Source organism: Hyla sarda, chromosome 10, assembly GCF_029499605.1.
Source record: "Hyla sarda isolate aHylSar1 chromosome 10, aHylSar1.hap1, whole genome shotgun sequence".
Classification (NCBI taxonomy): Eukaryota; Metazoa; Chordata; class Amphibia; order Anura; family Hylidae; genus Hyla; species Hyla sarda.
In genome coordinates, this window is record NC_079198.1 from 57,120,401 (window position 1) to 57,146,590 (window position 26,190).

Genomic DNA, 26,190 nt, shown 5'->3' on the forward strand with positions numbered 1-26,190 from the left:
ACCTTGGAGGCGATCAAAGAGTTCAGAGATGAGGGGTAAGGGGTAGCGGTTCTTAACCGTGATTTTATTAAGTCCGCGGTAGTCAATGCAAGGACGTAGAGAGCCATCTTTTTTGGACACAAAGAAAAATCCGGCTCCGGCAGGAGAGGAGGATTTACGGATAAAGCCCTTTTTTAGATTCTCCTGGACGTATTCAGACATGGCAAGAGTCTCTGGGGCAGAGAGAGGATAAATTCTGCCCCGGGGTGGAGTAGTGCCCGGGAGGAGGTCGATAGGACAGTCATAAGGCCTGTGAGGAGGTAGAGTCTCCGCTTGTTTTTTGCAGAAAACATCCGCGAAGTCCATATAGGCCTTAGGGAGACCGGTTACTGGAGGAAGCACAGAGTTACGGCAAGGGTTACTGGGAACCGGTTTTAGACAGTCCTTGGAACAAGAGGGCCCCCAACTCTTGATCTCCCCAGTGGACCAATCCAGGGTTGGGGAATGAAGTTGAAGCCAGGGAAGTCCAAGGAGAATTTCCGAGGTGCAATTGGGGAGGACCAAAAGTTCAATCCTCTCGTGATGAGATCCGATGCTCATTAGAAGGGGTTCCGTGCGGAAACGTATGGAACAGTCCAATCTTTCATTGTTTATACAATTGATGTAAAGGGGTCTGGTGAGACTGGTCACTGGGATGTTGAACCTGTTGACGAGAGAGGCCAAAATAAAATTTCCTGCAGATCCAGAGTCTAAGAAGGCCACAGAAGAGAAGGAGACGGCAGAGGCAGACATCCGCACAGGCACAGTGAGACGTGGAGAAGCAGAGTGGACATCAAGGATTGTCTCACCTTTGTGCGGAGTCAGGGTACGTCTTTCCAGGCGGGGAGGGCGGATAGGACAATCCCTCAGGAAGTGTTCGGTACTAGCACAGTACAGGCAGAGGTTCTCCATGCGGCGTCGTGACCTCTCTTGAGATGTCAGGCGAGACCGGTCGACCTGCATAGCCTCCACGGCGGGAGGCACAGGAACAGATTGCAGGGAACCAGAGGAGAGAGGAGCCGAGGAGAAGAAACGCCTCGTGCGAACAGAGTCCATATCTTGGCGGAGCTCCTGACGCCTTTCGGAAAAACGCATGTCAATGCGAGTGGCTAGGTGAATAAGTTCATGAAGATTAGCAGGCATTTCTCGTGCGGCCAGAACATCTTTAATGTTGCTGGATAGGCCTTTTTTAAAGGTCGCGCAGAGGGCCTCATTGTTCCAGGATAACTCAGAAGCAAGAGTACGGAATTGTACGGCATACTCGCCAACGGAAGAATTACCCTGGACCAGGTTCAACAGGGCAGTCTCAGCAGAAGAGGCTCGGGCAGGTTCCTCAAAGACACTTCGAATTTCCGAGAAGAAGGAGTGTACAGAGGCAGTGACGGGGTCATTGCGGTCCCAGAGCGGTGTGGCCCAAGCCAGGGCTTTTCCAGACAGCAGGCTGACTACGAAAGCCACCTTAGACCTTTCAGTGGGGAACTGGTCCGACATCATCTCCAAGTGTAAAGAACATTGGGAAAGGAAGCCACGGCAAAGCTTAGAGTCCCCATCAAATTTATCCGGCAAGGATAGTCGTAGTCCAGAAGCGGCCACTCGCTGCGGAGGAGGTACAGGAGCTGGCGGAGGAGATGGTTGCTGGAGCTGTGGTAGTAACTGTTGTAGCATAACAGTCAGTTGAGACAGCTGTTGGCCTTGTTGCGCAATCTGTTGTGACTGCTGGGCGACCACCGTGGTGAGGTCAGCGACAACTGGCAGAGGAACTTCAGCGGGATCCATGGCCGGATCTACTGTCACGATGCCGGCTGGCAGGTAGTGGATCCTCTGTGCCAGAGAGGGATTGGCGTGGACCGTGCTAGAGGATCGGTTCTAAGTCACTACTGGTTTTCACCAGAGCCCGCCGCAAAGCGGGATGGTCTTGCTGCGGCGGTAGTGACCAGGTCGTATCCCCTAGCAACGGCTCAACCTCTCTGGCTGCTGAAGATAGGCGCGGTACAAGGGAGTAGACAGAAGCAAGGTCGGACGTAGCAGAAGGTCGGGGCAGGCAGCAAGGATCGTAGTCAGGGGCAACGGCAGGAGGTCTGGAACACAGGCTAGGAACACACAAGGAAACGCTTTCACTGGCACTAAGGCAACAAGATCCGGCGAGGGAGTGAAGGGGAAGTGAGGTGATATAGGGAAGTGCACAGGTGTAAACACTAATTGGAACCACTGCGCCAATCAGCGGCGCAGTGGCCCTTTAAATCGCAGAGACCCGGCGCGCGCGCGCCCTAGGGAGCGGGGCCGCGCGCGCCGGGACAGAACTGACGGAGAGCGAGTCAGGTACGGGAGCCGGGGTGCGCATCGCGAGCGGGCGCTACCCGCATCGCGAATCGCATCCCGGCCAGAGGCGGTATCGCAGCGCCCCGGGCCCGGAGCGCTGCAGTGAGAGGAGTGTAGCGAGCGCTCCGGGGAGGAGCGGGGACCCGGAGCGCTCGGCGTAACAGTTTAACAGGAGGACACCCGCCCCAACCACAAACAAGTAACCGGTTTGCCATGTTGAGCCAGCCAGAATGTGCTGATAGAGACTCCTTAGAACAGAAACATGAACTTTACAGCTAGGCTCAGGACACTATCTGTCATAAGATTTTCTAAGAATCAAGTCAAGGGTAATTTCACCAATGAGGCTTGATGAGATTTCTGGTTTAATTCCTTAATTTCATATATTCGCAGAAAAGAATTAGAGATCAATATATTCAGCACGTTAACTGATCCCAGAGACAGACAATGTGTAAGCTGGTGTCATTTGGCTTATATCAACAACTAGGCGGTTAATTCTAGTATGTCATTGAATTAAGAGAGAAATGCTTTGCCCTGGCTCCTCCCTACACTCGTGTCTAAAACGTGAACGTAGAACTGAAGAGACTCCTGCTGCTCGCAAGAGTGCACAGTCCACGTGCCGTCTCAGCACTCATCTTCATGATGCAACTCATGAGTTCTAGCCTGCACTTATAGTCAGTACGGCAGGGTGAAAAAGATAGGAGGAGGTTTACAGCTGCTTGTGAGTGTGTGAGGCTTCTCCATGTATATACCTTTTGTATACTAGTTTCTTTACACAGAGAATGTATGTAAAAGACTGAATTAATGTGTTCTCATGGTTGGCACCATGCATGTATCTACCTGCCAGTTTTGGGTGCAGTGTGTGCATTGTGCTTCCTTCTTAAAAGCCAAGAAAATACTTCTGCAGAGGTGATGCAGGGTGACTTGGCAGGAATAATGCTCAGCAGTTAGTAAAGCAAAATATGAGAAAGATTTTGGTTATGAGACTGGCATTACATCTGCACAGAGAAAAGCAGATGTTCACAGCTTTCCAGTCACTAGTAAACATACTGAAAGACCTGCCATTTGCATAAACATCTGTAAATCATAATTTACACAATTCAGCCATAACATTAAAACCACTAACAGGTAAAGTCTGTGGCGTTGATTATCTTCTAACAAGGGGTGAGATATTAAACAGCAAGTAAACGGTCAATTCTTGAAGTCACTGTGTTTAATATGGACCAAATTGTTATGGCTACAGGAATAGGTTAGGGCCTCTTTAAAACCGCAGGTTTTGTGTGATGTTCTTGGTATGCAGTAGTCTTGGTATACACCTTAGGATAAAGTTGTCTGAAACCGCAGGTTCAGCCATCTGTCTAAAGTGTATGAAAACAGGCCAATGTTTATTAAAAGTGTATGGTCACCATTAGACAGGTCTATGCACAATGATGCCTATGGGAACGTCTGAACACAGAAAGGACCTGCTTTAGCATTACTTGCTGAAAAAGTTAAAGGAGTTATCCACCATAAGGTGATTTTAGTACATACCTGGCAGACAGTAATGGACATGCTTAGGAAGGATCTGCGCTTATCTTGGGGCTAAATGGCTATGTTGTGAGATTACCATAACGCTGTGGCTAGTTTTTTGTGAACTGGTATTTCCTGTTTGAGTTTTCTTTTTTGACTACAAATCCCATAATTCCATTTTCCTCCCTCCCACACATCAGCCACCCCACCCATTGAAACATAAATGAGCTGCATCCATTCAAAAAAGACCTGTGGTTTTCAATCAGGGTGCCTACAGCTGTTGTATTAGTTGCAGATTGATCTCACTCCCACCAAGCGATCTCTCCAGCCACTGAAGCAGACAGGCTCCCTTTCATCAACTGACCAGTGAGTAAGGTCTCGGTCACAATGCAACCTGGGAAAATCGTTGACAACAATCATTTTGTATGCTGTTAAAAATAAATATTGGGGTGAGAACTGAGAATCGTGAGAAAACAGTCGCACAGGTACAGACACTATATTATGAACTACACTAACTTTACAGCCCCAGTAGCATAGTCAAATAAAAAAAAATCCTGGAATACCCCTTTAAGGCTTCAAATCTTTAGAGGTCTTGTTTTGTCTATGTCTTGATGGGTCAGGGATCTTTTGGTGGAACATTAGGGGCTTTTTTTTTTTTTTTTTTTTTACAATTTTTACGTTTATTTGATGCTGTATTTGTAGCCGTTTTTCCAAAACAGTACTTTTAGTGCATGTGTTTTATGGTTGCATTTATTTTTTCTCTTGCATTTTTGGCATTAAGGTCATGTAATTCTTCAATCATGGCATTTAACCTCTTGAGGACCAGGCCATTTTTCATTTTTGCAATTTTCTTTTTTGCTCCTCCCCTTCTAAAAATCATAATGCTTTAAATTTTTCACCTACAGACCCATATGATGGCTTGTTTTTTGTGCCACAAATTGTAATTTGTAATGCCATCACAAAATCTACCGAGGAAAAAAAAATAGTGGGGTGAAATGTAAAATTTTGTAGCTTTTGGGGGCTTCCGTTTCTACGCAGTGCACTTTTTGGTAAAAATTACACCTTATCTTTTATTCTGTTAGTCTATATGTTTACAAAGATACCCAATTTATATAGATTTTATTTTCACTATATGCACCAAAATTAGTATGTTTAAAATCGTCCTCTTCTGACCCCTATAACTTTTTTATTTATGTGGCTTATTTTTTACACCAATTTGTAGTTTTTATCGGTACCATTTTTGTTTTGATGGGAATTTTTGATCACTTTTTATTCATTTCTTTATGGTATTTGAAGTGACCAAAAATGCACAAGTGTACACCATCCACCGGGCGGTTTAATTTACATTATATTTCAATAGTCTGTCCACAGTGTGTTTATCACTAAAAATGTTCTTTATGGTATTTTTTCCTCTGTTTTTTCAGACAGATAGAGTAAAATGTGACATCATAAGAAATGTAAACTCTAAGCACCCTAAGTAAATGCACCAATTTTGAGACCAATCTAACTAAAGATAACAAAATTTAAGGTGATTTTTGTATTTTCCTTGTGACATACAGGGCCTTAAAGCATTCCTGTTGCTTTAAAAGCTTAATTTGTTTTTTTGCTGGCGGAACGTCCATCTCTGAAATTCCGTAGTGGGCACTGTGCAGCAGAATCCCTTGCCAGCAATGGAATTCAGAATTTTCGACCGAAATTCCTAAGCAGAATTCTGGATGGAAATTCCGTTATGTGAACTTAGCCATACAGAGCTGTGGGTTCTGATGCATATTATAACTGAATGGGGCACTGAGATTCATTATTTCTGAGTAGTGGGGCACTAAGGGACAATATTACTGAGCTGGTGGCTCATTTGCTGTGTGGAGGACACTAAATTGGCACCAACAGAGAGCAAAGCACTTTGTGGGTGTACCCTTTCTGTGAGGGAATTAAGGGGTCACCAGTACTGTGTAAGATACAAGGGGGCACTACTGCTACACTACAGAGGGGCAGTAATGAGCCTTTTTGTGTGGGTCACTAAGGAAGGCATAACTACCATGTAATGCACCAAACACTGCCAAGACAAGTTGTGACTGAGTGAAGATGCCATGGCACTCTGAGGAGGAAAGTGCCTACCTCTAATTAAATAATATGCCACTGGTTATTACTGTACTTTAATAGATATATCAGGTTTACAGTGAGATTATATCTTGCAGGAAGCCACAGTCTGTGACCTCTTTATTGAAACTGTATGGTAATATTATTGGTTACATATGTGGTCTTAGTGTTGAGGGATTGTTTGGTCCTTGTATAGTGCTATTGTTTAGTAAGTGCAGTACTGTATTATTCATAGATATGCTGTTATACACAGAAATATAGGCATTTGTTTTACACTTACGGTGTCTTCCATATGTTTTTTGGTGATTCGGGAGGAAGAAAACCAGTCCCTTGGGGCTTGTGCCCCTGATCTTTTTTTTTTTTTAAACTAGCAATGCCATTGTAGTCCATAATTGACCCAGTAAAAGAGCAAAAAGCACCTTATGATTGTGTAACATAAATGTAGTCCAGTAATTTACTTTCTAGTCTCATGACGCTGAAGGATACAGTTCATTCTGTGGCACAGGGGCAGTACTGAACCTGGTGACCCACTTCCTAGATGTTCTGTTTATAGTACCGGAATTGTTTAGTTTTTGTCCTGTTTTTTTATTTTGGTCCATGTACTCAAAAGTTTTACATTAAATGTGGAAATAAGTAAATTAAATCATAGTTAAGGAGGATAAGTATGACTGATTGGGTGCTAGGAGGATAAACCGGCAGATACTGCACTGTGCGCAAGGGTTTACACAAAATCTAAATTATGCTGGCAACAAACAGAAAAGGTAACCAAGCTAAAGGAAACAAGCAGTGTACAAGAGAATGTTCAGGTTATACAAGGGGCATTGCTGGGTAGACAAAAAGTAGATCCTTACTGATCATAAAATGTTTGTCATTTCAGGTAAATACATAAATGCCAATTACTATTTCATATACTTGCAGTTGCGAATTACTGGAATACAAGTTGTATGGGGATATTTATTCTCACACACACACCCACACACGTGATTTTGAGTCTTTTCTTCATATATGCCTTACATTGTTTAACTCTCATCTAACCGCTTAGATGCTGCAATCACTGCTAGCCCAGGAATTTTGGTGTTTAAACACCATGCTAATGGGTTGTTATGGAAGCTAAGGCCTTCAAATGGCCCATAGGTCTTCCATGAATGGAAGCCAAAAGCAGGGCCTAGCCCTGTTCTTTTTACACTTTTTCATTTTTTATTGAAATCCATTAGAAATCGCACATCCTGACGGGGAGAAAGAGCTAATCAGCCGGAGCTGAACGTTTAGCTTCAGCTGATGCGATCTTTTTTCCCCTGTGCTATTTTTAATGGATTCCAATAAAGGTTGATTTTTATAGGTGATTCCCAGTGAACACATTTTCTAAAAAAAAAATTCCCATTTATTAAAGCTTTTCCCAAGTCACACAGACACTTCAAAAGTTTATATCAGCCCTATCTCAAGATATAACTGGCTAAGGTGTGCAGCAGCACGCTTCACACTCTCTGGCTTGGGGCTTAGTCCATTGCAGGAGACAGGCTAAGCATGAAGCCAGGGAGTAATGCCTGTCTTCCTGTGCTTCTTTGGCTATATCTATATATCAGAAGGAGTCTCGGCACGAAGACGCCTTGCCATCTAACTGTTTGACATGTCTGTGTGTCATGTCAAATGTATTTATAAATGACAGAATTAAGGAATTTTCCCTCAATGGACATCCATCGCCTATCCACTGCTGTGACATCTTATAGTCAGAAACAGTGCTCTCTACTGCCACCTCTGTTAGTGTCAGAAACTGTCCAGAGCAGGAGAGGTTTGCTATGGGGTTTGCTCTTACTTGCTACATACTGGACAGTTCCTGACCCAGACAGAGGTGGCAGCAGGAAGCACAGTGTCTGACTGAAGAGACTACATGACTTCCTCTAGGACATACAGCAGCTGATAACTGGGAGGCTTCATATTTTTCAATAGAAAGTTATACAGATTTTCAAATTACTTCTGTCACCAGTTGATTTAAAAACCTCTCTGGCCTACCCCTTTAAAAGGAATCCCAAGCCACCTATATATCGTTGATGGAGTCAAGCATGCCTAGCGTTACTTCATTCAAAGTCTATAGGACTGCTGAATGCCTCACTCTGTCTCCATCAGTCTTACAAACACTGAAAGCATCCACATTAACATCTATCCATAAGGCTATATATATATATATATATATATATATATATATATATATATTATTTATTTTTTGTGATCATGGGTGTCCCCAGCAGTTGGAGTCATAGCAAAACACTTTTATCCTGTAGATGGTTGATAAATGTCAACTGCAGAGAAACGTAATGGAAAATTCAAGTTTTGGCCTATGGTGATCAGCTATATAGCTATAATCCCAGTTCCCAGTGATTTAAACATTGTGTTCTTCTTCTAATGGCCATTGATACTGGTGCAATGCTTTGTCCAAACACTGTGGCACAGCTAGCATTCCACTATTACGATGTACTGTAGTGTTTGATCACAATGACAATGACTCACACAGTTATACTGTAATATTATGTCAATGGTTTTACATAACAGGTCTTTCTGGACTTGATGAGTTTCCTTTTGACTAAAGAATGTGACATAAGAGTACTAGCGCTGGTGCAATCCTCAAACTTTATATTTTCCTGTGACAGGTTTGCCAACAATGTTACAGATAATATATCTGACATCACCTTAAGTGACCAAACCCCTTCAACAGCTGTTGACTGAAAATCCAAAAGAACAGCTATTTTTCCTGATCCTCCTTTTGCACATGAACACTTGGCTGAGCATTTGTGTGTACTGAATATGGATGGGGGGTAAGCCACTGCCAGACTCCTAGAATATAAGGATAAGGAAACTGACTAAAACATGCCCAATCCTTCTCCCTTCTGACATCACCTGGGTACAGCTAAAGTTTCTCCAATGTGTATAAGGGTTTTAACATGGAATTAAGAGAGACTTCTGTTTAGTTGGGCCCTTACCTATTTTTCTACACATTTTAGTAGAAAATAGACAAGTTAATGTTTTTAGTCTCAAAAAGGCTTCTAAAGGAATGCTATGGGGAATTGCATGACTTTGTACTAGTTTTAATATAACTGGAGACATTAGCCCTGATTTACTATTGTAAACCCAGCCTGTTTTGTCGGGTTGTTTGCCAGAATTTGGGCATTGCGCCACAAATTGTCTGCACCAGATTTAGTGCCAAAAAATGTAAAAACTGAACAACTCTGTTTACTCAGAAAACCCTCGATAAAGGGCGTGACCACAGAAAAAGGGGCATGGCCTATGAAAAGGGGGTGTGTCCCCCAACATTTAAAAAAAAAATCACAACATATTTACTTAGGTTTCCATAGAAAATGTGTTGAATTTGAGAAACCCCACAGCTCAGATCAGTTGTTAAAAAAAATAAAATAAATGTAGGGAAAAGCTCAAATCATAGGGGAACATTAGTAAATACCGTGAAATATCGCCTTCCTACGTTCCCCCGTTGCTCCGGTATCAGCCCTATGGTTCTCTTGCTGCTTCCTGGGGATAGGAACGTCACAGAGCAGTCAGCGTATCACCAGCCGCAGCGATGTCATGTAAGAAGCCGTCCAGAGCTCCTTACATGACGGCCGAGGCGGGACATCGCTGCGGCTGGTGATACGCTGACGGCTCTGTTACATTCCCGTCCCCAGGAAGCAGCAGGAAGATTGAAGCAGCGGACTGTGAGGCTGAAACCGGAGCAACGTGGGAACAAGACATAAAGCAATGTTAGTTTAGGGCAGTGTCACACACTGAGGAAATGCTAGAGATTATCAGCCGCAGCAGAAAACCCACAGCTATTGTGCAGCAACAGGTCCACACATAATGTGCAGCTGCAGATTTGGGGAGGAATTAGTGGAAATAGTCATTGTATTTAAAATCTGCAAGCGTCCATTTTGTGGCAGATCTGCAGCATATGTACCTCACCAGCAGATTGTAACTTCCCTATTGAATCCAATCAACCACAGAAACACAAGTGAATGTGACTCTGTTAAAATGAGACACAAAGGAACCCACTTTAGCTCAGAGGGCCACCAGGGGATTCACCTGCTACCCTGTGGGCCAAGCATGTATCCTGCCCATCATCTATAATGATTAGACAGTGGAATGATATCAGCCTCCATTAGTTAGTCTTCCTCTTTTACACTGCCATTAGGACACGGAAATGGCGTCTGTCGGGGGAGCCGGGAGAATAGCGGGAGAAAAAATACTGCTTACGCTGTCTTTTCCTCCCGCTATTCCCGTAAAAAATAAACGATGCCTGACGGCCCAATAGGAGCCGTCGGGACCTGTTGTTGCCCGTTAAAGGTACAAAAAAAATGTATGCCCATTTTTGTAGGGGAGCAACGGCAGTGTAAGAGGGGCGTTAAAGGTGTTTCCAGGAAAAATAAATTAATTTGATATATCAACTGGCTCCAGAAGGTTTAACAGATTTGTAAATTACTTCTATTAAAAAATCTTAATGAGCTGCTGAAGTTGAGTTGTTCTTTTCTGTCTTAGTTCTCTCTGATGACACGTGTCTCGGGAACCGCCCAGTTTAGAAGCAAATCCCCATAGCAAACCTCTTCTACTCTGTGCAGTTCCCGAGACATGCAGAGATGTGAGCAGAGAGCACTGTTGCCAAACAGAAAAGAACAACCCAACTTCAACAGATGATAATTATTGGAAGGATTAAGATTTTTTTAATAGAAGTAATTTACAAATCTGTTTAACTTTCTGGAGCCAGTTGATATTTAAAAAAAAAAGTTTTTTTCCTGCAATACCCCTGTTGGTTTCACAAGAAGGGATAAAGAAACAAAAAAACAAAAGTAGAGCCAAGGAGATGGCACATGCATGGGATGGGACACAGGGCTCAAGTCCTGCAGGAATGCACGGGAACGGAGTTCCTGTACTTTTTTTCACAGCAGGAACACTGTTCCCATTAGCAGGAGTCATGCAGGACTAGCCCATGAGTGGAAATCTTGGGTGAGTACCCACACTCTTGTTTCCAGGACTTGACGACTGATGGGCTACCTGTGCTGTGACAGTGCAACTTGCAGCTATGTGAGAGAGACTTTACCACTTTAATCTCAAATTTACTATGGAAGGTAAAGCACAGCCTTTAAGTTGTTCCTTATAGACACCACTGCGCAGTCCTTCAGCACGTGAAGACATTGATAAAATCTGATGGGCTGGAAATTAAATGGGTGGGCCAATGTAGTTATAAATAAAATGGGTGCAGCAATGTGTGGAATGAATCAATGTAGTTATATATAGCTGGTTCCATACCGCTTAGCCTTAGTTAAGAACAGGTATAGTTGTCCATGTACCCAGAGTTGTTTATGTACCCATGTATACAATTAGCAATGATTTAACAATCACTGAAAACCAGAGTGGTAGTCATCAAAGTAATATTTACTTCCTACTGACTCCATCTATAGTTACCAAACCTACTCAAAGGTCCTATGCACATCACATCTGAATCATGCCGCTGATGTAAAATGTAAATCTGTCAATATGGTATACTCCTTGTGTGATGTGAAAACTGACTATATGGTGATAAAGAATCTTGTATGTTTAATGCATTTGATTCATTTTCTCAATACTTTTTTTTAAGTCTCTTCTAAATGACAGCTTTCTTCTGGTTACTGATGTTCACACACACCTCATGTCCCTTTTGCACTCTTCTACCACTGTTATTTGTTGGTGGTATGAAAAATGATGCCATTCTCCAACAGCTTATCTTGCTGTTGACAAACTTTATTACTTGTGCTGTTCTGTATGTTTTAGGGACATGATATGTCAGACCCGACGGAATTCCAATGGGGAATGATTTTTGGTGCGCTCCTGGTTGGGGTATCTGTGACCAGAAATGATGGGTGTGTCAAGGTCTACTGCTTCCTTGTTCACATCCCGGTATGCACAGACCAGCAAAACACAAGAAGTAGCTGTGGTTGAAAGTCAAAACTTGACCTGACGGACACAATAGCACGTTGTCAAACAGCAGCAGAAGAAACACAAAACTACGGCTGCAAAGTTGAACGCAGGTTTAAGGGCATCGGTGTATGTGAAAACCATCAGGCATGCACTGCACAAAGATGATATCCAGGACAGACCTGCAACAGCCAAACATCAAACATCGTGTGGTGTCACAAAAGACCACAAAACATGGAGCTACTGAAGAATGTCATTATGGTCTGATGAGTTTTGCTGTTTTTTCATATTTCTGGTTCTGTGTACAGCATAATATTGCACCAAGAAGGAGCCGTTGGAATTGAATCACACTTTATATTTTTGAATGCAATGATGATACACTGTATGTAAGCAAAAGGATATGCTAATTGGGGTAAACTGTACAATTGAAAAGAGACTCTATTACCCTATTGGGCTGCCTCTATTCTGCATACAAGATGAGATACGGTTGGGCATGTTGGTATCCAGACTCTGTATGGCATCCTGTAGCAGCACATTTGCTCACACATGGTGCTGCTGGCCCTGTATATCCTGCACATTCATAGGTTGCTGAAGCTGGTGTTCACCACGTGGTCCTCTGCTTGACTGGCAATATATCTGGTGATAAAGTAGGCCAAGAAAGTGTTGCAATCTAGCAGACATTCCTGGGAAACCTTGTTTTGTTGGGGTGAGCATTATTCTGCTGAAAAAGGCACACTGGAAACCCTTCCCTGAGAGGTAACACATGAGGCTGCAGGATGTCCTGCACATATCACTAAGCTGCTAGCTTTCCTCATATTAGTACTAGGGGTGACTGACTGTCATGTGCGATGGCTGCCAAGATCATCACATCAGCAGTTGGGGCAGTGTGCCGCTCCACAGCAAGGCCAGGACTGAAGCGATTACAACAAAGCCTCAAAACTCGAAACCCAGACAGAACCTTAAATTGTTGTTGAAGACAATGCAGTTCCAGCTTGTAACAATCCAGGATTCTCACAACTACAAACTAAATAGATTGTGACTGGCTGTCATTGGTAGGACAGATAATGGGTTCTGTGACACCAAATTGACCCACTATGGATGTGTGCCCCTGTATTTGTGCCCCACTATGGATGTGTGCCCCTGTATTTGTCCCCCACTATGGATGTGTGCCCCTGTATTTGTCTCCCTCTATGGATGTGTGCCCCTGTATTTGTCCCCCACTATGGATGTGTGCCCCTGTATTTGACCCCCACTATGGATGTGTGCCCCTGTAATTGTCCCCCACTATGGATGTGTGCCCCTGTATTTGTCCCCCTCTATGGATGTATGACCTAGTATTTGTGTCCCCCTCTATGGATGTGTGCCCCTGTATTTGTCCCCCACTATGGATGTGTGCCCCTGTATTTGTCCCCCACTATGGATGTGTGCCCCTGTATTTGTCCCCCACTATGGATGTGTGCCCCTGTATTTGTCCCCCACTATGGATGTGTGCCCCTGTAGTTGTCCCCCACTATGGACGTGTGCCCCTGTAGTTGTCCCCCACTATGGACGTGTGCCCCTGTATTTGTCCCCCACTATGAATTTGTCGCCCACTATGGACGTGTGCCCCTGTATTTGTCCCCCACCATGTATGTGTCCCCCTGTATTTGTCCCCCACTATGGATGTGTGCCCCTGTATTTGTCCCCCACTATGGATGTGTGCCCCTGTATTTGTCCCCCACTATGGATGTGTGCCCCTGTAGTTGTCCCCCACTATGGATGTGTGCCCCTGTAGTTGTCCCCCACTATGGATGTGTGCCCCTGTAGTTGTCCCCCACTATGGATGTGTGCCCCTGTAGTTGTCCCCCACTATGGATGTGTGCCCCTGTAGTTGTCCCCCACTATGGATGTGTGCCCCTGTAGTTGTCCCCCACTATGGATGTGTGCCCCTGTAGTTGTCCCCCACTATGGATGTGTGCCCCTGTAGTTGTCCCCCACTATGGATGTGTGCCCCTGTAGTTGTCCCCCACTATGGATGTGTGCCCCTGTAGTTGTCCCCCACTATGGATGTGTGCCCCTGTAGTTGTCTCCCTCTATGGACGTGTGCCCCTGTAGTTGTCCCCCACTATGGACGTGTGCCCCTGTATTTGTCCCCCACTATGGACGTGTGCCCCTGTATTTGTCCCCCACTATGGACGTGTGCCCCTGTATTTGTCCCCCCCTATGGATGTGTGCCCCTGTATTTGTCCCCCACTATGGATGTGTGCCCCTGTATTTGTCCCCCACTATGGATGTGTGCCCCTGTATTTGTCCCCCACTATGGATGTGTGCCCCTGTATTTGTCCCCCTCTATGGATGTGTGCCCCTGTATTTGTCCCCCACCATGGATGTGTCCCCCTGTATTTGTCCCCCACTATGGATGTGTGCCCCTGTATTTGTCCCCCACTGTGGATGTGTGCCCCTGTATTTGTCCCCCTCTATGGATGTGTGCCCCTGTATTTGTCCCCCACCATGTATGTGTCCCCCTGTATTTGTCCCCCACTATGGATGTGTGCCCCTGTATTTGTCCCCCACTATGGATGTGTGCCCCTGTATTTGTCCCCCACTATGGATGTGTGCCCCTGTATTTGTCCCCCTCTATGGATGTGTGCCCCTGTATTTGTCCCCCACTATGGCGGCCACACAGCATTAGCTCTACGGGTTGTTTGTACAGATCTCCCTGTATAAGAACAAGGCCGTACAGCAGGAGGAGGATGGCGGCAGCAGCTCTCTGCCCCCTCCCATTTCCCCCCCAGGAATTTGGGATTTCACATCCATTAGACGCGCTCGGCCGCCTTCCTTTGTACGGGCCCTCTCCCTGCGCCTCCCTCCTCCTCCTAGCTCCGCCGCCCTCCTTTGCATTCCCTTCCCTGAGGCCACCTCACACTCCGGCTCCATGTGCGTGCTCACCGCAAACAAACCCCTCCCTGCCCGCCTCCAATAGAGCGCGGCCGGCCAAGGAAATCCGCTCTCACGGGGAGCAGCTGCAGGAGCAGCCATGTGCTCGCCCTGTGAGGGAGGCGGGGAGGACGCGGCACATGGCACGACATGACTGAGCTCCACTCCACAGTACCGCACTCCTCCTTCAGGGGGCGCTGGACCAGGCTCGTCACGCGCAGCTTGTTGTCCTGTGTTGCGGCTCTTGCCCTGCAGGGGGCAGTCATCCAGCTGGAATGTAGTATCTAATACCGTGTGGGAGGATGACCCCATAATATGGGCATCTATCCTATTTATGTGTGTACATAGATAAAATAAATAATAATAATAGGTTTAAAATGTTTTATAATCCTATATTTTGTCTGTCCTCTATGGGCATCCCAAAACCTGACCCCAAATTTGGTGCATATGTACAAGGGGTGTTTTGAAAAGGTTTTGATAAAAGTCCCAACCTTGCTCTCTTACTGTTGTTCTCTGTTATCAGCCATTGTCACAGTCTCTCCTATTTGGCATCCGAACAACCTGAACCGTATATGGCGGCGGGTAGGTACATCAGGTCTGAGGATATTGCCAAGCCTCCATCTCGCCATATGTATACAGCCCTTGCTAATTGTTGTTGTTCTCTGTTATCAGCCACTATCACAGACAGGACCTAAACCAGTGTTTCCCAACTGGTGTGCCTCCAGCTATTACAAAACTACAACTCCCAGCATGCCCGGACAGCCGAAGGCTGTCCGGGCATGCTGGGAGTTGTAGTTTTGCAACAGCTGGAGTCACACTGGTTGCAAAACACTGACCTAAACCATTTGAGCCCAAAATTTGCAAACATGTACATCAGGTGTCCGAATGGGTTATTGTAAAGGCCCCAAACCATGCTGTACAAATTCACCACTCGCCCACTGCTGTTCTCTGTTATCAGCCAGCTGCCTCTATAGGCATCCACGCACCTGAACCATTTGACCTCAAAGTTGACCCTTATGTACATCGGGTGTCCAGAAAGTTCTTCATAAATGTCCCGGCCTGTTCTCTGTTATCAGCCATTCCCTAAGTCTGTTGAATGACCTGATCTATGATGCTGTTAGGTTATCAGACCACTGTGCATCCAGAATTGGCACCTGGAGGAGATCAGTGGGCAGCAGGAGATTTATAGAGTACCTGTCGCCAAATAAATTTGCAAAACTAAATTAGGCTATGTTCCCTAACTACTCCTAACACCCCTCCCACCCTTAAAAATCTTTTTGGAGCTTTAAAAAGCTCTGTATCTTACCTTTATTCTTGCTCACATAGTGCAATTTCCCAGCAGAAGAAAGTGGGCGTTTCTCAGCAGGCATGACATCACTGAAGCCTGCTGGGGACCACTTCCACCCTCACATGGTTGCAGTGCTGTGATGAATAGAAGCCCTCAGGCTCTGTACATCTTTTAGTGAGGCTTTATGCATGTTTCAGTGAGGCTCTTTGCATGTTTCAGTGAGGCTCTTTGCATGTTTTAGTGAGGCTCTTTGCATGTTTCAGTGAGGCTCTTTGCATGTTTTAGTGAGGCTCTTTGCATGTTTCAGTGAGGCTCTTTGCATGTTTCAGTGAGGCTCTTTGCATGTTTCAGTGAGGCTCTTTGCATGTTTCAGTGAGGCTCTTTGCATGTTTCAGTGAGGCTCTGTACAGAGAAACACTTCCTGGGTTTGGACTCCTACCAGGCTAGGAGGAGACCAAACTCACTGTGTTAATTGTGGCAGGGAACAGAACAGAGCCACCTAGTGGCCTTTATTTCTATTACATTTTAAACATTTATGTTGATAATTGTAAAAGCAAGTGAATGGGAAAGTGTATGCTAATTACACAAGGAACACTATATTAAAAGTTTTATTTGGTTACAGGTACTCTTTAAATTCTGTGGCCATGCTAGACAGCTCCTAAAGCTTACCAATGCATGGGGGTGATTGGTGCAGGCTTCCAGGGACTCTGTATCTACAATCAACCCCATCCAATAAACATCAACAGATTATGCCCAGCATTGCCGTAGAAGTCAAAACTCCCACTGCCCACATGCCAAACAGATCCTCTGCGGGGTGATCCTCTGGTCCATTGATCCCCTGCGGGGTGCTTCAGATTCATGCCGGGAGCTACACTACAACCACCATCATGCACTAGGCAGCCCCCAGGAGGCATTTGCCATAGACATAAGTACTGACTGATTGCCAAACGGGACTGTACTGAAGGATTCCAGCAGAAATTAAAGGGGTATTCCAGGAATTATTTTTATTTGACTATGCTACGGGGCTGTAATGTAAATGTAGTTCATAATATATGAACCTGTTTGCGACGGTGGTCTCGTAAGGCTTCTGTGGTTTTCTCACCAATATTTATTTTTAAAGGGTACCTCTCATCAAAAAAACTTTTGATATATTATAGATTAATGTATGCAGAATAACTTCACAATTGCATGTTATAAAAAAATATGATTCTTTCCATTTAATTTTCCACTTTGAAGAAATGACCACTAGGGGTCTTCCTACCAGTCCTGGCAGCAAGCATTTCAGACTCATGCTGGAGTCCTAAACACTACGAGCTGCCAGTCTGCTTTGTTCACAAAGGAGAACACTCAGAGCTGCCAGCCTGCTTTGTTCACAGCCTGTTTGGCTGTGAACAAAGCAGGCTGGCAGCTCTGAGTGTTTAGGACTCCAGCATGAGTCAGAAATGCTTGCTGACAGGACTGATCGGGAAAAATACAATAGAAAGAAGCATATTTTTCATTAACATGCTATTGGAAAGTTATTCAACATTCATTAATCTAAAATATATCAAAAGTTTATTTGATGAGAGGTACCCTTTAATCCTTCTAGTACTTATCAGCTGCTGTATGCTCCACAGGAAGTTTCTTTTCCTTTCTGTCTGACCACAGTGCTCTCTGCTGACACCTCTGTATGTCTCAGGAACTGTCAAGAGCAGGATCAGCTTGCTATGGGGATTTTCTCCTACTCTGGACAGTTCCTAAAATGGACAGAGGTGTCAGCAGAGAGCACTGTGGTCAGACAGAAAAGAAATTCAAAAAGAAAATAACTTCCTCTGGCGCATACAGAAGCTGATAAGTACTGGAAGGATTAAGATTTTTTAATAGTAACTTCCAAAATTTTTTAACTTTCTGGAACCACCACGACGTGACCTCGCATCACACCGGGTCGGTCCCGGGACCCAGGGCTAATGGCGATCGTTGTGCCGCGCGCTATTAAGCCGCCAGACGCGGCGATCAAATTGACCGCCGCATCTGAAAGTGAAAGTAAACTCTTCCCAACAGCTCAGTCGGGCTGATCGGAACATCGGATGTCCCGATCAGCTAGGACGCGAGCGGAGACCGCCTTACCTTGCTCCGTCACGTCCGATCTGGGTTTGATTGCTCCTAGCCTGAGCTACAGGCTTGAGCAATCGAGCCCCTATCTCACTGATCCATGCAAAGCTATGGCTTTGCAGGGATCAGCATAATAGATTAGTGTGTGCAGTGCTATAGGTCCCTATAAAAAAGTTAACAAAGGTCATTTAACCCTTTCCCTAATAAAAGTTTGAATCACCCCCCTTTTCCCATAAAAAAAACTGTGTACATAAAAATAAACATATGTGGTATCGCCGCCTGCATAAATGTCCCAACTATAAAAATATATAATTAATTAAGCCGTACGGTCAATGGCGTAGGCGCAAAAAAATTCCAAAGTTCAACATAGCGTATTTTTGGTCACTTTTTATATCATAAAAAAATGAATAAAAAGCGATCAAAAAGTTCAATCAATGGAAATATTTCACCGATAAAAACTTCAGAACACGGCGCAAAAAATTAGCCCTCATACTGGCCCATACGCGGAAAAATAAAAAAGTTATAGGGGTCAGAAGATGACAATTTTAAACGTATACATTTTCATGCATGTAGTTATGATTTTTTTATATAAGTAGGGAATCATTTTAACCGTATGGACCTAGAGAATAAACATAAGGTGTAATTTTTACTGAAAAATGCACTGCATAGAAACGGAAGTCTCCAAAACTTACAAAATGACATTTTTTCTTCAATTTTGTCGCACAATGATTTTTTTTTTCGTTTTGCCATGGATTTTTTTTTTTGTAAAATGACTAATGTCACTGCAAAGTAGAATTGGTGTTGCAAAAAATAAGTCATCATATGGAATTTTATGTGCAAAATTGAAAGCGTTATGATTTTTAGAAGGTGATGAGGAAAAAAATGAAAATGCAAAAACGGAAAATGCTGAGTCCTTAAGGGGTTAAAGTGTTGCTTCTGCTGCGTCATGTTGTCAAGCACGCCCAATGTACTTTTGGAATCAAACCACAGTATCCTGGGTATCTATCCGAGAAGGGAATGTCCTTAGTGTTTGGGTGTGTGTGTGTGTGTGTGGATTTACTGGAAGGAGCATAATGTACAGTAAGCTCAGGAGCGTCTCATCCTGTGTGTGTCTGAGCCCGTGCAGCGTGTGATGGTTTCCTCCTACACACGTGCACTGCCATGTCTCCCAGTAATATGACAGCACTCCAGCTGTTCATCTGCACGCTGAAGGTTTGCTTATCACTAAAGAAGCTGCAATGTGCAGGACACAAACCCGTGCAGCACGCATATGTTTAAAGGAGGAAATATAAATACAGTGGTCCCTCAAGTGACAATATTAATTTGTTCTGGGACTACCATTGTATGTTGAAACCATTGTATGTTGAGAACACAACTCAATGGAAACCTGGTAACTGATTCTAAAGGCACCACAATGTCATCCAAAAATAGGAAAAAGTGAGAATTAAATAAAAATAAGTAGATAATTAATATAAATAAAGCAAGAGCATACATATAAAAGTAATAAAGATCTGCTGGGAGCTGTAAATCACTGTCTATGTCAGTGTTTCCCAAGCAGGGAGCCTCCAGCTGTTGCAAAACTACAACTCCCAGCATGCCCGGACAGCCTTTGGCTGTCCGGGCATGCTTGGAGTTGTAGTTTTGCAACATCTGTGGGCACCCTGCTAGGGAAGCACTGGTCTATGTCAAGGACAGGAGCTTCTTCGGGGTCCTGTACAGTAGACAGTGTCCTAAAAAAGTCACATGGAGCCGCCCTTACCTGGTGTCCAAAAGAGCGGCTAATCCTGGCACAGGTAAAGAGTAGTACAGAACATGTAATACCTCCCTGTACTGTAGGGGGCACTACCAGACACCAGGCAGTGCATACGCTTCAGTAATACAGGAGTTTTACCAGTGAATGCTCATTCTGATTGGTCGGTTCATTGACACATTTCACAGATCTGGACTGTCTGTAACATTGTATGTTGAGTCTGGTATCAACTTACAATGGTCCAGAAAAGACCATTGTATGTTGAAACTATTGTATGTTGAGGCCATTGTAAGTTGAGGAATCACTGTATATGTGTGTGTATGTGTATATATATATATATATATCTCATTGCAAAACTATAATTGGTAAGTCATATTTGTGTCTGATACCCCTGTTGAAAGAATGCATGCCAGTGCTTATTCGCACACAACTGACCATTTATCATGCACATTAAATAGCAATTTTTAACTGCATGTTTTTGAGTCCCAGATGGATTTTATTAAAATAAAATATTGAAAAATAAAAATGAAAGCGTACCTGTCAGATCCCACAAAAAATTTTACTCAGTACCTAATCCTACCATGTACATCTAATCTTTATGCCTCTATCACCTATATATGTTATAAAAATACCTCTTTACTAACTTAGGGTGCATTCTCACCAGGTTTTTGCAATACAGTTCCCGTATACGTTTTCAATGTGAAAACCGTACGGAACCGTATTGAAAACCGTATGCATTGACTCTCCATTGAAAACTGTATGCATTGACTCTCCATTGAAAACCGTATGCATTGACTCTCCATTGAAAACAGTATGCATTGACTCTCCATTGAAAACCGTATGCATTGACTCTCCATTGAAAACCGTATGCATTGACTCTCCATTGAAAACCGTATGCATTGACTCTCCATTGAAAACCGTATGCATTGACTCTCCATTGAAAACCATATGCCAAAAGATGCATCAGCTTGTGTCCGTTTTGCATCCTGTATGGTTTTGTCAGTTTTTTCTCCCGTACCAGAACAGTGGTCTACCACGGTTTTTGGTCCGGGTGAACAACTGTATTAAACCGTATACGTTTTTTTAAACATGGGAGTCAATGAGAACCATACAGAACAGTATGTGCATACGGTTCCATCCGGTTTTTACCATACGTTTTTTGACTTTTTTTTCTTGGGATTTCAATCAAGGACGTGAAACTTTATTCAAAATGGAGTGAAAAGTTAAAAATGTATACGTTTTTTTCTTAAAAAACGGATGCAACCGGACATAATTTTTCAAACTGTATATGGGTTGAAATTTGTACACACATTTTGATACTGTTTTTAGTCAGGTTTTGAGGAATCTGTTTTTCATCAAAAACCTGATACAGGGAATGTATTGCAAAAACATGGTGTGAATGCAGCCTTAGTGTTAGAAATCCTCTCAGGGGACAGGGCGTGTCCCTCCCTTGTGGTAGTGGGAGGTGATTGGTGTGTCTGCCCATGTGTGCACATTTGTGTTCAGAAGGCTGGGTTCGGGCGGCCGTGGTCAGGATGTCATGCCACACCCCCTCCATTCATGCTTATGGGAGGGGGCGTGAAGAGCGACCACAGCCATCATGCCCCCTCCTCCCATAAGCATGAATGGAGGGGGTATGGCGTGATGTAACAGGCCCCCGCACAGAGATCGCAGGGGGTCCCAGCAGCTGGACCCTTTGGATAAGGGATTAGATGTCCAGGGGAGGAGTACTCCTTTTAAGGCTAGAGATTTTATTCTATACTTTAGCAGACAGCATTGAATCAGGGCTGCTGAGTACTGTGGCATCCTCTCTGTATTATGCAGTTGTATTGGTTAATGTATTTTTTTATTCTGCTCTGGGTATTTGTCAGCTCAGTTGGTACTAAATGTTCCAAAAACTTTCTTTAGAGAGCAAGAATGAAGATTCTAGCGTCACAGAAGATTTTGGCCTTCATATAAAGAGACATTGTTTTCCTGTGAAAGAATAAATACAAAATCACTACAATGTCATAGTGGCCAACATTCCTGAAAAAAATCCAGAAAGTAAGAAGTAAATTTGCAGAACACAAAATGTTTTGCAAAGGGTTGTGACTTTAAGGGTGCGTTCACACGCTATTACTAGCAGCGGGTTTCACACTGCGGGAAACCTGCTGCGAGTTACACTACCATTGAATTGAATGGGTCCACAGACAGTCCGCAATAGTGTCAGATTTGTGGACTGTCCGCGGACCCATTTAAAACAATGTAGCATAACTCGCAGCGGGAAACTATCTACTAGCGTGTGAACGCACCCTAAAGGGGTTTTGCAGCATTAGCGAAACAGAACTAATTTCTTTAAAAAATAAAAAAAACGCACATTTATCTGCAGGTTGGGTATTGTTTTGCAGCTCAAATCCATTGAAGTGAATGGAGTCAAATTGTTATACCACACACAACCTGAGGACAGGTGTGGTTCTGTTTTTGGATGACATTATCTCTGTTTTACTCTTTCTGGATAGCACCATTAACTTAACTTTTCTTTGTTAATGGTAAGGTCACACGTAATGGATCAGCAGCGTATTTTACGCTGCGGATCCGCCGGTGACCCAACCCATTGTGTGCCTCCAGCTGTTAGAACTATACCCGGTTGCTCCTCGATGTCTGACAACAAGCAGTGTCACTCAGGCCCCCTGTGTGTCTGCTCTAACCCGCTGCTCTGATCCATTGAGTGTGACCCTACCCTAATGGAGAATTTTATGGATTAATCAGGTTATCTCTACAATGTTGCCTCCATCATACTGTATTTGCTTTCCTATCATCTCTATTGTGAACTTCAAGACAGGGAGACATGTAAGCCAACTTTGGGCATATCTGCTACGACAGGTCACAGGACACCAAGGTCCAAAGAAGATTATCTGTATTAATGTAACCCCATTATATAGACTGAACAGATTAGTATTGGGTTCCACTTGGATAATACCTCCGCTCCATAGCAAGGAATGTATTTTCTACAGCTGCACCCTGAAAACAGATAGCCAGGGTTGTTTTAGGTTACACTGGCATTCACGTTCATGTTGCATATGTTCATTTTTTAACTAAAAATTAGAACAGATCCCAGCAAAAGAAATAAGGGAATCATTAGACATTTGGAAAGATTTTCCTTTTTCCCTCTCTTGGGATCTGTTCCCATTTTCATTTAAAAAAAAAAAAAAAACGGCACCTGATGTGGACTGGGTTAATGTGGCTTTGAATAGGGTACAAATCTAGATTGTATTTCTATATTGTACTGGTCCTTTCATGCAGAGAACCTATGGAAGCCATTGGGTTAAGCTTTGTGATTGCTAAAGTGCAGCAGTACTGTACACTCCGATGTAATACTCCCGCTCCTCAGCTCCTTAGTATTGTTGGCGTGGGAGTTTCTCCTCCAAGCAGAAGACGGTGGGAATAAAAATAGACATGTCTTCCATTTTACAGGCTTTATCTGAATTATGCACACTTGAATTACTAGCATAGTTGAAGTAGAGCTCAAGCATATAACATTTACAGCCTAGCTAGTCTGAATGGCACAGATGTATGCCTGCTATCCATAGGATTTGTTCCACCTTAACAAATACTCCCTTTTTACAGTTCACTTGTAGTGTTCCTGCTCATGTACACAATCCATTGCTTGAGTGTTTTAACCATTTGTGAGGTTGTCTGTATCTCTTGCTTATGATAAACAATTTTAAGACAAAAAGCAATTAAATAATTGAAGCCATTTGTTGTAAATACTTATTTATGCACAGTTTATGCATGGGCTTTTAATATTCTGATACTGTTCTAATAGTTATTCCTATAAAGGTTTATTTACAAGAATGGTAAACTAAGACAAGAATGTAGGGAAATTAAAGGAGAACTCCAGAACATAAAAATTGTCCCCCATACTGCCGGCAATAAAAAAAATAAAGATGTACATACCTTCCTCCGCTCCTCCGGTAACCGGCTCCGGTCTCCACCGCAATCCACTTCCTGGTTGCCGGTGGTCGGATGAATCAGCCAATCACCAGCCGCAGCGCAGTCCGACTCGGCCAGCGATAGGCTGAGCGGCAGTGTGACGTTTTCGACCCCGGCCACAGGTGACGGTGTAGTGAAGAATTTTGTGTCCTGAAGCGTTCACACACTGCCGCTCAGCCTATCGCCGACCGCGTCGGACTGTGCTGCGGCTGGTGATTGGCTGATTCATCCGACCACCGGCAACCAGGAAGTGGATCGCGGCGGAGGCCGGAGCCGGTTACCGGAGGCCCCGGGGGAGCGGAGGAAGGTATGTACATCTTTATTTTTTTACTGCCGGCAGTATGGGTCACAATTTTTATATTCTGGAGTTCTCCTTTAATATGAGCGGGGTACATATTGTATGTGTATGGGGTGTCCCCACTGTCCTCTAAAAACAAGTGTGGAGGGAAAGATGGCTTGTTATATTCCAGCATGTTCCAGCCTTTGTACTTACAATAAATAAGCCACTGTCAAATATCTTTTTCTCCTCTACACATTGAAAAACAAACAATCATTTGTATGGTAGAGTTGGTAGAAATTGCTGTCAGCCAATTGTGGATTGGACAGCAGCTCCAGTAGTATCTCAAGTTTATTGCCAGTTTTGGGTATATTGTGAAGAAATGTTTATTGCTTAGAGCAGATGTTTCCAACATTAAAAACAGATAGCAAAGGTTGTTTTAGGTAGCCACACTTTCGGGAGCCACATTTAACTCAGAAAAGATATATATATGTATAAAGGTGGAAAAAAAAGAAAAAAAAACATAAATTTGCAAACATTGCTGATATTTTATAGGTGAATAAAATAATATAAGTGTTAAAATTGACACTAGTATTAACTCAGAACATCCATTGGCACTGTTTGGTGGTTTTGATATGTCTGCAATAATGCCAGTTATCATTGCATATGGCAATAAATCAGTGCTGCACACAGCATGGGGTCATGAGACACATGGGGCTCCTAAGCTACTGGTTGAGAGCAATAAGTTTAGAGTACAGTATATTTTACCAGCAGTTGTTACATAAATGCTCAAATGCCCCTCCTCACCTTAGAAAGAGCTGTGCCTCGCCCCTACCCTCTCCAAAACAAATCCACCAAGATCAGTTGTAATAGATGGAGAACATGAATTTAATTATTGGCTATAATGGTATTATTGAGTCAATGTTTGGGAAAATTTAAGACCAGCAATTCTTGCAAACAATATTTATCCAGAGCGGAGATGGCAAAATGCCTTGGTGTTTAGGGCAATGGCAATATAGTGCCTAGTAATTTATGGTCTAGAAGGATGAAAGGGGCAATATATCTGGGATAACGGAGCTGTAATATCTGTTGTATATCCTTCATTTGTTGCATTACTTACTAGCATGTAATTTTTACTTATTAGGTCAAATTACTCCTGTATCAAGAGAAAGTCCGAGTCCTGTTGATCCAGAGTCAGTGGAAGTAATGATGAACTTTGACCCAGATCCTGCTGATCTTGCTTTGTCCAGTGTGCCAGGGCATGAAACATTTGACCCTAGAAAGCATAGATTTTCTGAAGAAGAACTTAAACCTCAGCCAATTATGAAAAAAGCAAGAAAAATCCAGGTGCCAGATGAAATGAAGGTAAAAACAGGCCCCACAACATCCCTGTGCAATTTTTTACCTTAGGTGCTGGTTTACCAATTGTCCTTAGTTGGACCACTTTTGGTTGGTGTTAACCATTGCATAGCAGAAATGGTCCATTTTGATGCTCAATCCTTTCCAGAAAAAAAACATTACAATAAACAAAAAATATGTTGTTCAGTACTGTTGTATTATCCACAAATGTCATGCAGCTGAAAATATTCAATAAAATATTGTGTCACAGCTTTATCACAGAGACCTTTCTCACAAGGAGGTTAGTGTCCTTCTCGCTCCTATAACAGTTTTGAGGGCTCTACCCCCTTCCTCAGACATGCAACGTGAAACAACCCACCACCATAAATACTCTTCTGATGGATAATTTCTACAAATGAAAACATATATGCTTTTTACATACAAATAACATTAAAAGCACATAGGCCCTTTTTAATCGTCCCATTATTAAAGGGTTTACAAAAACTTTTGACACATTGCCCACACATGTCAAAAGTTTTGATCGCATTGGGTCTCACTCCTAAGATCTACTGAGATCGCTACTTAAAAGCAATACCCAATTAAAAAAGACAGTAAATTTAGATTAACTATTTTGGAGATTCAGTGACCCAATCATCTATCCATCACTTGGTCAAAATCACTCACATT

At 43.5% G+C, this 26,190-nt stretch overlaps 1 protein-coding gene across 1 annotated transcript in view; it reads left to right on the top strand.

Annotated features, from left to right (window-relative positions):
- The window catches only part of DBP (D-box binding PAR bZIP transcription factor), a 58,973-nt gene that overhangs the window by 23,973 nt on the left and 8,810 nt on the right, over positions 1-26,190 (top strand). The window contains exon 3 of the mRNA XM_056542135.1: positions 25,310-25,530. Coding sequence (XP_056398110.1) covers positions 25,310-25,530 — 221 coding nt within the window. The remainder of the gene's footprint in view (positions 1-25,309; positions 25,531-26,190) is intronic.